The sequence below is a fragment of the Schistocerca americana genome, chromosome 4, assembly GCF_021461395.2.
Source record: "Schistocerca americana isolate TAMUIC-IGC-003095 chromosome 4, iqSchAmer2.1, whole genome shotgun sequence".
NCBI lineage: Eukaryota > Metazoa > Arthropoda > Insecta > Orthoptera > Acrididae > Schistocerca > Schistocerca americana.
In genome coordinates this window covers 827,096,284-827,108,267 of record NC_060122.1, presented here as the reverse complement: position 1 = coordinate 827,108,267, position 11,984 = coordinate 827,096,284, and the positions used below count along the sequence as shown (strand labels likewise).

Below are 11,984 nucleotides of genomic sequence, written 5' to 3'. Positions count from 1 at the left end.
TATGGCTTCTTTAAGCTATCACGTTATTTCATAGTATTAATAATTTTTGTCATTTATAAGCGCAGTTGTTTTAAAAGGCAAAATATGGAAACAAACACAGTGCAAAAAATGCCGCCCTCTAAAGCTGCCATCTCTAGGCCCATGGTTAGTGGGCCTATATGTAAATCTGCCTCTGGGTCTGAGGTACAAACTGTGGTTCTCTCTATCGCCTCCTGAACCACTGTCATAGCCAATGGTCCTGAGTTCGCCTCATGAGCCACGCAGCCATCTGTCACGTTTTTGAGACACTGGGCCACTGCTCGTTTGCCGCCAATCCGAGCAGAGTGCTTTGACTGCTGCCACTGTATCAGCATCTGGTATGTCGGCATTTGCCGTGTTAAGAGTACTGCATCTAGGCAGTATGCCTGAAATGCAAGGATAGCTGCCACGGCTCCACACTAACATGGGGATATCACAGGCTGCGCCCAAGCTGAGGGTGCTTACTGAGATTGTTCGAGTAATGTGGAATAATAAATAATTCTCATGTCCACCGACCACCGACAGTCTTTGTTTAGGCACCACTATGGACTCCTATTTTTTTCCAGCGAATTATTCTGCTGAGTCCGGTGTAGTTCAGTAGACAGAGGTTATGAGCATAACTGGAGTTGTCAAATGTCAATTCACATTGATTCCCCCCTAAACTGAATAATTGTGCCTCTACTCCAACATATTTAAAGGCGTACAACGACTTCAGCATTAGAACATACCAAGTAAGGTTAAACTGAATCCAGGCTAAATACGAAACCAATTTTTTACAATTTTTTCGGATGTATATTTGTCTCTCAACAGCTACTTTTTGAATGTTATTTTATCCTTTATGTGGCTACATTCCAGTAAATGAAACGGCCGCGTTTACCAACGTCCTAAAAGAACAAGGGAACTATGTGTAAAACCACATGGAGATGAAGAGCAAAGGAGTATGCCTTCTGCACAGTGCTTCTCTAGAAGGAACTATAAAAAAGATCGCTAATATCACCAGGCTAAACATGCTCCCGTGTACAATACGAGTGAAATTTCAGCTAACGAAGGCAACTGTTTGTCTGAATACAATCACCCAAAATTAGTAAGGTATGATTTTTGTTTCTAGCTTTTATAAATTAAATTATGTAATCTACATCTGTACACTGTGAAGCACTATGAAATGCTTGGCAGAGGCTACTGTCCATTGTATACATATTAGGGTTTCTGTTATCGTATTTCACAGTCCCAAGTCACACAAATAGGTGTGACGTGAGGCTGAGAAAAACAATAAAGAAATTTCGTTACACGATGGTCGCTGTGTTCCCTTTTGCATTAAGATTTTTTTCGTGCTCCGTTCGCTCATGGAGAGCGCGAAGAATGATTGCTTAAATGGCCGTGAGGATGTTGGCGTCTGTCTTAAAGCGTACTGGTATGTCAGTTCAGGCTTATCAGCATCTTGGTGGTGTTCTTCCGTTAGTTATACGAACCTCATACTCATAGAGTTGAGTAATATTCTGTGATAGACGATACAAGTCTTTTGTAAGCAATCTGCTTTGTAGACATGTTGCATTTTCCCCGTATCTGAACCTTCTTTACCTACGACTGAGCTTTTGTCATAGTGACATTTCACGTCCTTACATACCGTAACACCCATGCGTTTATACGGATTAAATGATTCCAGTTTTCACTCATTGATATTGCAGTGTAGGGATACTTCACTTTTGCGTTTTATGAAGAGAAAAATTTTACTTTTATAAATATCATTTAATGCAAGTTGCGAATGTATACAACTTTTAAATTTTGTCAAGATGTGGTTGAATATTTGTGCAAACTGTACTCAATTAAACAATATCTATTGTCGCCATAAAAGACAAATATTTATTGATTAGCTTAATTTCTTCTCAAACTTCCTCGTTTCTATATCCATTTACCTCGGGGGGGAAAAAAATGCTAACCAATGATAGTGTTGTTTTGTCCAACTTTGTATTTTCTGTAATTATCTTTGATATAATGTATCGCTGAAATGAAAAGTCAGTGTATAAGAAAATGTTTAACGAAAATGCTTTTGAAAATGGGGGGTACCAAAGCAGTGAGTATTATTAGAAAATATTAGATTCCATTGTGATGTGTTTACAATAAGAAATAGAACATTACAATGTACGGTAAGTGAAATAATCTTAGGTAACTTATCATGAAAGGCGTCGGCTGCTAGCGCGTCTCTATGGCGTCTGCTAGTGTACAGAAAACCGCGCCAGACCAGAGTATTTGTTATATGGTATTTATAAAATATTTATGCTCCAAATTTAAGCACTGTAGTATGTTATGTAGTTGATAAGGTTTGCGTTGTCTCGTAAGTCGCCTACGCTCCAAATGAAGGGGAAAGGGCGTTGTCAGTTGAGTGGAATGCCACTGCCTGCATAATCAAAATGACGCCACTTGTACGATCTGGAAGTTTTCATTTTCTTTATATGCGAGTGCCATATTTTGAAGGCAGCTGACATAACTGGTGTGATGATTTATGAATTTAACCTTTTCGTACTGATATGTGTCGCCTTCTTCCAAATTGCGCGCCAGTTGGCAACGTAAAATTTTTTGTAAGGGCTACCAAAATTTCTCTAAGAAATGAGTCTCCTTTTGTGATATTGGGCGTTTCAGTAAGGTAAAAAAACCACACACACTAGGTGTATTTACCTTATTGTATCCATTAAAAGTTAGCCAAACCAGTTGTTTGTTTCCAATAACATTGCCGCTAGACGTTCAAAAACCAAAATGGGTCAATAGATTCTTTTCTTAATGAACCACCCAACGAGTTACTGGCCATACATCGACAATACTTCGAAATATCGCTACTTGCTGTCATTTGCCTTTAGAATATTCGTTGGACAAAGAAGCAATTACTACTGTATAAACAAGGGTCATAATAAACATATATGTGGGAAGGGGTGCATACAAGAAGTAAAATTATTGAATGTGTTTCTGAAACTAGATATTCATCTAGGGTTACAAATGCCCACCTCTGTATGACAATGTGCCACTTAAATCAGTACCAGCTGAAACTTACTTGGAGAAGAATAGTGTGTTCAGAACCAGGGCCAAATTTTGAATTTTGCCTTTCGTCATCTGTCATGCACTTTTTATTGTCCAGGAGTTTGAAAAAAAATGCACACGTCATTGCTGCATGTAAGATTCATTGTAAAATACCAACTGACCTGTTCTACCTAACAGTATATGACAGAGCATAAGGCAAATTATTGATGGGAGGCAGTGTGTGTCCCTTAATATATTTTCCACCCAAAAAAAAAAAAAAAAAAGGAAAGATCAACTGAAGTGTGTGATGCTGGGTGCTGGTATGTCCCCTCTTCAGTACTACTGACTTAAGCTGCATTGTTTCTGAATGTGTGTTCTTTTATAACTCTACAATAAACAAAATGTGTATACAACTGAAGCTGGAATTTATCCTCTCCATTTACTGTTACAGTGTTCTTTTACGTACATGTTTAGTGGTTGTGTTTGTGCACTATAATATTTGTACAGTAGCGAATACAAAGCTTCAGTTCCTATTCCTGACTTTTTCTAAGGCATGTACATGACCCCTGAACTACCTATCTTTACGAATGTTAAGAAGAGAAGCAACTGCTGAACTCTGTAGGAACAATAAACTATCCTACATTAATCATGTTAACGTAGAATAAATTTATGTTGTGAAATTATCATGTCGGCCTGTACTTTAAGGAGGGGGAGAAATGAATTTTTGGCGTAATATGTGCATGACTACACTGGCATTTGTGAAAGAGAAATGTTTATCTAAATGTGTAACAATTGAGGCCAGTTTATGATGAATTATACTTGTCAGGTAGCTAACAGGAACATCCGGGGATAATATGATAATGGTGTAGTGTTATTTGTCATTGTGCAGTGAAGTTATAGCTCAAATATACATACATACGGAAATAAGGATGTTTTTCTGAGGATAGGACACGTGATTGGCCTTGGCCTTGCTGAAGGAACCATTAGCATTTGCCTGAAATTATTTGAGAATACCTGAATCAAGATGTCAGGACAGAATAAACTCTGTCCTCCTGGAAATGAGGTGTCTTAAGTGCACTTCCTCATTCATTTGATTCATAATGTGCAGTTTTCTTTTTCTCACACATAATTTGCACAAGGTAACTTACAATGAAAGGAATAATTTTACCGTGTTACCAAACATCTCCCTACACTTTCACTGTACACAGTACCGGCATCTGCTTGTGATTTCAAGATCATGGGCATGATGTTATGCCCCTTGTAATCGCGTCAGTCTATCCAGGAAACTGACTCAGATCATAAACATTCTACCATGCCCCATGCACATCTCTATGCTTTACATCAGTCCGTCTGTATAACTGAGTCAGCACCACTGCATGATGAGTGAGATGTTGCTCAGCTGTAATGGCAAGACATTAGTATCATGCATGTTAGGTCTTTGACACGTGATTCTCTTTTAATAAGCATTACATTGTGATCATGTATTGTAATGGGGCCATTTGGTGCCAAGTGGGCTCTCATATCAGACTCTTGAGTCACCAGTGAAAGTGTTTGTGCGCTATTTGAATCTTCCGGCAGGAAGTATAGGGCATCGATGATGATTGTAATGTGACAGTGTGTAGTAGTTGTCCTCTGTAGTTATTAACCCTGCTCTTCAGTTCTCTAAGTAGTCTCTAGATATTTTAGTGGTCTGACTGCTTCCAGTGATCTGAAATTGTCTTTCTGCCTATTTATGTGCAATATGTTAAATTTGTTTGAACTTTTGGCACGTATCTCTCTAATAGATATTGTACAATAGGCTTGGACTTTGTTCATTGATAGCCAACATTTTTGATCTCAGATGTGAATTTTTCATGTTGACCACGCAGGCAATCTGAATGTTTTGTCACTTTTGTTAAGCAGAAATACCTTGCTACCTCTCTTTACATTCTTATTTACAGCTGTATTCAGTGATGCTGTAACAACTTAACTGCCACGAATTCTCTGTTTTACTCTTGAGTCCAATGTTTGGGCCTCTTGCTGACTGGGATATATAATTTTTAACATTCACTATTTGGTTATCTGATTAACTGCTCAAGATAATTTGTGGATAAGTCATCAGAACACTTCCACATGATACCCTGCCCCTATCACCTGCATTAAGGAATTGAGTCTATAGCTGATAAGTTTAAATTTCCACCAAGTACTATAATATGACAAGGAAATTTATGCAAAATCTTCCCCAAGTTTCTGCCACCACCAATCCAGTGGCAGGAGGTCTATAAAAGCATTAAATTATTGTTTATGATCCTATTTTAACACATTTTACCCAAATTATTTTGCATTAGCAATCTGTACTAACCTCTGTTTTGGTATATTATATCTTCCACGTGCCTGTTGAAGAAATCTTTTAGTATAGGTTGACACTCTTGGAGGGGGGGCTAAGTGGTATTTGATCATTTGCGGCTGCTTACCCACTTGATATACTCTCTCTAATCAGCACCACCAAACTCCCCTGTCCTTTTGTGGTGCAGATCATGCTTAGTGTGACAGCATCACCCAATAATTCGCACAGGTACCAATGCAATGTGAGGACGGTCATTAGTGTGATTTCCATCTCCACATTAACTCGCTGTGCAGGACTGCCAAGAGGAGGCTGATTGTGTTGCCAGAACAGCTTGAGCAAGTGCACATTGGTGCTACCAGGTAAGTAAGCTATCTTGTCATGTCATCACCTGTGAGGTACATCTTGTCCTTATCCAAATTGTTCATTGGCACACCCTATATTACTGTCTGATCACCTTCTGTGAAGTCATTCAAAGGTTTTAAGCCTCTCATGACCTGATTCAGCCCAGCTCTCAGTTAGAAAGTGCTGGTGTCCTAAGACACTGTCCCTAACTGCTCCTATAACTGAGTGTCTATACCTCTGTCTAGCAGCAAGACTCTCCTCTTCCTAACATTTGTGGTACTTTTAGACCTGCTCAGGGACAGAGTCTGCTGTGCATTTCCTACTCCTACACAATCTTGAGGCTCCTTTCCCCTCAACTCTTGTAACTGGAACCTGTTACTTGTGGACACAAGAAATTTTCCAGACCATGTCCTCATCCTCCTAGCCTTGCTAGCAAGGCAAATTTCAAGAAATGGAGCAACTTTCACCTCTGAAGGAGACCCACAACCTTCGTATTTAAATATATTATGGAACTCATACATAATCACATTGTATTTTATTTGAGCAGAAAACTGTTTTCACCTTCACAGCAATACTCAGATCTTATAACATGAGACGTGAGGATGCATAATTGTATTAATGTCTGATGATGGCTGTAAAGTTGAAACTATTCATTTATTCCAATAAAATACAAGTGAAGAAGACTGTGAATATTACTGTTTGCTTAGATGAATCTCAACCTTGAGAAATAATTTGGTGTTATCTTCTTGCATTTTTCTTTTTATTAATTTGCTCTTTCATTTGTCATTACATGGAAGGTCTCCAGCCATGCAAAAGAAGTGCCTTTAAACAGTTCCACGGAAGTCAAACAAGTTAACTGCTCACAATTTACGCTCTGAAAAGTGAAAAGTTTTAAATGTTTTTTCCTAAATCACTTCAGGCAAATACTGAGATGGTTCCTAGAGCAAAGCTATGACCAACCACGTCCTCTCTCCATTAAACGTATGTTTGTAGTCATATGTCTGTGTACATGACTTATGTTTTCTTTGTATTAAGCTGACAGATTAACATGTTTTCTTTCTATTAAGCTGACAGACACATCATTTTAAAATAATCCTTGGATAAATAAATTACTACTGCTACTAGACCTTCCTTTACATGCTGAAGTGTTTGTATTAGAGGCTTTTGTGCAACGAATGTAATTTAATCTTGGCATATAATGCTTAGATTTTCTATGCTCATCTAAAAAAATATAAATATCAAATGAGATATTACACTGTATGTAGAGACACACTTCTAATTTAATCTGACACCATACATTGGAGAACGCATTTTCAGGTACACTGTGATTTGTTGGAATACACTGATGTAGATGTTTTGTAGTTCTCATCTGACTCCAAAAATGAGAGGATGGCATTTGCAACAGCTGAATAGTGCAGAAATGCAATGTTAAGCTTCTTCAAGAAACACATTCCCCAGCTTCATAACAATCATGTAAGGCACTGTCCTGTGGTAATGTTGGTGATAGTTCCTGACAGTTGAGTGGGCTTGGTGGAGCTGCTTTGCACTTCAGCGTCAACTAATCACGTAACAGGATTTTGTATTAGTCTCTGTGGGAATGCCTCAGTGTTGCTGCTTCTCTGCAGATGATTATCATTTTCACCTGCAGCAGTTTGCACTCAGCAATTGTGAAAGCTGGCAACAGTGCTGCGCGCTGTCAGGAATCTTCCTTCTACAATTTTACTGTAGTTATGAGGGGCAGTCAAATGAAAACTGAACACCTGCCACAATGGGTCCATGGAATGGTTCCATTCATAGGTAATCATAACATGCATTAAGACATTTATCTCGCTGGGAGATGAGGCGATCAATTCTTGTTCTGCAGAATCGGTCGGGTACTGATGGATCCACAACTGTACACATTCCTGCACTTCCTTGTCTGACTGAAACAGATGTCTACAAATTTCTTTCTTCAGGTTGCCGAAGATGTGAAAATCGCACAGTGGAAGATCTGGGCAGTACAGAGGATGTTGCAGTATTTCGCAACCAAATTGCTGAATTGAAGCATTCGTCGGATTGGAAGTGTGGGGCAGGCATTATTCTGCAACAGGGTGAATCATCCGACAGCATCCCTGGGTGTTTTGGCTTTACGGTACATCACAGTTTCTACAAAGTGTCTTCACAGCACTGTGGATTGAGTGTGGTTCCACGCTTGAGGAACTTGATTACCAGAAGGCCCCAGGAATTGCAGGAGGAGATCGTCATGACCTTACCAGAACATGTTTGGAATTCTTTGGTGGGAGAGATGCAGGATGTTTCAGGCTGTCAGAATGCACTTGAATGGATTTATACAGTTGCACGATAATGCCTATCCCCTCACTGCCAATTATATGAAGGCTGCACTTCAGCAGTTTGGTTGGGAACACTGCAACTTTGTCCTTCCAGCTTGGATATTTTGCCATGTGATTTTTACATCTTTGGTGACCTGAAGAAAGACATGCGTAGATGTCTGTTTCAGTCTGATGAGGAAGTGCAAGAGTGGATCTATCAGCGGCCAACTACATTCTATGATAAAGAGTCTTGTCTCCCACTGGGATAAATGCCTTAACACTTATGGTGATCACTTTTGAGGGCTTTCGGTTTTTGTTTGACTGCCCCCTTATGTTTTCCAAGTAAATCCGTGACCTGGTTAATATTTTGAAGCCTGTGGAGCCCGCTGGTGCTCCCACTCGAGTAATGCCCTTACCTTTGTTCAACAGCTCCTCTTGACAGGTATGATTATAATTTTCTTCCACAAAAGGAATAGGAGGACTGTTGATGTAAGTTGCATCAGAAAGCAGCCATGTTGATATCTGCCAGAGATCGATCCTGCAAATGCATTCCATTCACCATCAGGGTAGTGGAAAGTTGTGCCTACAGAAGTGGGGTGGGGGGGGGGGGGGGGGACTGAATAGAGAATAGGGTGCTGTGCTCTTTTCAGGTACAAACATGTGATTTGTAGACTGGGCCACTGCTAAATTTAGATTTTTCAAAGAATGAAATATAATTCCATCCAGTATACTTTTATTTATGGCAGTTTTTCTAAAATGTCTTGAGGCACTTTACGGGACTATTTTAATTTGTGGTACTCTGCAAACATGTACGTATTATTGTCTACACCTTAGATTGTTGTTGTTCTTTATCCCTCTGTGCTAGGCCTGCTGATATGCTGGCTTCTGTTGCCAATTGACCCAAAATTAATGATCATATCTGGTTGTTTTTGTACATGGATTATCTTATGCTGATATTCTTCAAATACTTCTTGTTGTTTGAAAGCAAGTCTCCTCCTCCCCTAGCCTTCACATGTCCCCTCCTCTCTGTTCTCTTAATTGACTCAGTACACCACAGATTACAATTAATCAACATTAGTGAAACATCACACCACCTGTGATTGTGCTGTGAAATGAAAAGTGTCACAGAACTCCATTGACTCTTGGAAATTCAATACATAATCTGTTATCAGTTGTGTCTGGCTGATGTTTCTAGATATATAATGGCCATGTGGATTGTAGTAGTGGTGTTGGTGAGTGATGGTTTCATTACTAAAGTCTAGTTTGTTTTACTCATTTTACAAATGCAGTAATTGTGCATATTTTTTGTGTTTAGTGTCTGGCATCCAGACATCACCTGAAGAAATGGATGAAAGATATATTAGTACTGGCAGCGGTTCTGGTGCTCTCCTGGAATTACTTGCTGAAGTGGCATCTCAGAAACTCCGTTCTGATCCTAGTGTTAAATGCACTAATACAGCTGAGCCACGCATTTCTCCTAGGAATATTATTCAGAAGGGCAAATCCTACATTAAGAAGAAGGTGAGTAGTAGTTTGTGTAGAAACATCCATAAAGTTGTCAAGAATGATGTTTATACTAGGTATGCATATGTGCTAAGAATCTCATTGTGAAACATTTTCACAGCTGAACTGTTACTCTGTGTCGGGCACTAAAAACAAATATGAGACATGATAAATTTGGATCTTATGATCTGTAAAATGTCTGCTTCCTGTATATTCTGTCTCTGACAGATTGAGCAGCAAGTGAAATATTGATGTATTCAGTATGAATTGAAGAATGTGCCTTAGTTTATTAAATTCAGCAACACACTGATTTGTTTTGCTCCTTAATTATCCTGCCCTAGGAATGACATCTGGACCACAATATTGCTCGTATCATACTCCCTACTCCAGGTAGTGTTTGGCTGATTTTATTGACTGCTTTACCTAGGTATGTAGCTGACACTATTTACATCTCTCCTTCATTGTTCTAATACTCTGCCCCGTGTATGACAAGCTATGTTGACTTGGAGTTTGAGACCTAGCTCCTTGAACCCTTTGACTGCTCTGGACGTGTTAACGTGCGCACCTTCGTACCTGTCCCTGTGTGCTCTGAACATGCTTATGCGCCACCACTCTGTCTACCCAGTACTCTGAACGTGTCTATGCATAGACGCATTCAGAGTACCAGGTACAAGGACTGGTGGCGTGTGTAGACACATTCAGAGCACACAGCACAGGGACAGGTACAAAGGCGTGCGTGTTAACACGTCCAGAGCAGTCAGAGGGCTAATGTTTCAGAAAATCTTTTTGCTGTCAAAGGGGGAGGGGATTAAGCTCTGCCTTGAAATAAATTGATTTTCTTGTTTCTGTAGGAGTCTGCAAATTTGTAGCAAAATTCTGCCAAGGTTGGGAAAGGTCTCTGGAAATGTACTGAATTCTTCAGTGCTCATGCACTTTGCTGGTCTTTGGAAAACTGTTCATAGTTGTTATTTTTTGAAGAAGCTCTCCTTGTCTGAAAGCACATGGAGTCTTATCAGGGTCAGTTACCTACCCCACATGCCACCTTGCAGTGTGTGATAGAGGGATATTTCTGACAGCACTGTCAGATGTCTGTTTGCTGTTGGATTTCCTCCAGAGTGAGTGAGAGTGTGTGTGTGTGTGTGTGTGTGTGTGTGTGTGTGTGTGTAGATAACAACCCAGTGAGATGTATGTTTGTTGTTGTGGTCTTCAGTCCAGAGACTGGTTTGATGGAGCTCTCCATGCTACTCTATCCTGTGCAAAGTTCTTCACCTCCCAGTACCTACTGCACCCTACGTCCTTCTGAATCTGTTTAGTGTATTCATCTCTTGGTCTCCCTCTAAAATTTTTACCTGGTGGTTGTAGGCTTGGATGTGGCGAGCAGTTATGACGGCCACACTACCCACAGTATGGCCTGCAAGTATCTTGTTGTATGGGCTCCATTTCTCGTCTTGGTGTCATTCAGTTTTACATACAGTAGCCCAACAACTCACAAGTATGCCGTAAGCTGTTTGCAGTCCTCATCTGAGGCAATTTTGTGTAAATTTGCAGGCAAAGCTTCTCCTGCTCCACAAGGGTATTGCCTCAATCACTGCTGCCTACAGACTGTGTGACTTACTTCCCGCACTTGCTCTAGGTAGCGTGCCAATTCGCTCTTGCCATGTTTTCCACTCCCTAGAGTCACTTTCGTTTCAAACAAAAGCACATTGGCTTTTGTGTAACACCTATTTCTTACTTTGTTCCTAAGTGGGACCATTTCTTAAATTGTCAGATTTACATCAGCATGGACAATTTATACAAACAAACATTTTTAAATACAAAATGTCTCCAGAAAATTATTTAACACAATAAAGAAATTGCATAGTATTTTATATACATTGCTCACATACAATGCAAAGAACTCCAGTCTAGCACACTTCACTTTACATCTACAGAAAATATAGTACCAATATGTGAAAATTTTGAAGCAAAAGATTTAAATGAACCATAAACAAATAATGTTATAACTTCAAGAACTCACTTTTTGTTATGGTGTTCAGTTCCTCCAGCAATTCTGTTATCTCATCAGTGGTTATCTTTTTTCATGGTTCTCTTCAGCCTCAAAATAAAAATTGCAGGGGGCCATGTCCAGCAAATATATGGTGGCTGAGGGCAACATAACTTTTTTGCCAAAAAAATCATGAACAGGCATTCGTGTGTGAGTGGGACATTATCATGATGAAATTTCTGTGAGGCATTTTACCACAATTCTGGATGTGTTCTTCAAGATTACGTCACACAAATAGCACATAATTTTCAGGTAGTATTCCTTATTGACTGTACGACCGTAAGGCAGGAACTCATGATGCACTGTCCCATTGTAATCAAAGAAATTGCCAATTTTTTTTCAGTCTCGGCTCGTCAGGCAATTTCCATTAGTACAATTGGGCTTTGGTTTCAACGTCGTACCCATGTTTTGTCACTTGTTATAACCTTCTTTA

At 39.6% G+C, this 11,984-nt stretch overlaps 1 protein-coding gene across 5 annotated transcripts in view; it reads left to right on the top strand.

Moving 5' to 3' along the window:
• Positions 1–2,000: 2,000 nt before the first annotated feature.
• The window catches only part of LOC124612565 (zinc finger protein 84-like), an 83,013-nt gene continuing 73,029 nt past the window's right edge, over positions 2,001–11,984 (top strand). The window contains exons 1-2 of one of the 5 annotated variants that reach the window (XM_047140843.1): positions 2,001–2,089; positions 9,320–9,525. In XM_047140843.1, the coding sequence (XP_046996799.1) occupies positions 2,047–2,089; positions 9,320–9,525 (249 nt within the window). In that variant the 5' untranslated portion in view covers positions 2,001–2,046. Of the gene's footprint in view, positions 2,090–2,219; positions 2,276–2,586; positions 2,660–5,692; positions 5,713–9,098; positions 9,237–9,319; positions 9,526–11,984 lie in introns of those variants that run through there. The other 4 variants (XM_047140844.1, XM_047140846.1, XM_047140847.1 and 1 more) reach the window with 4 other exon arrangements.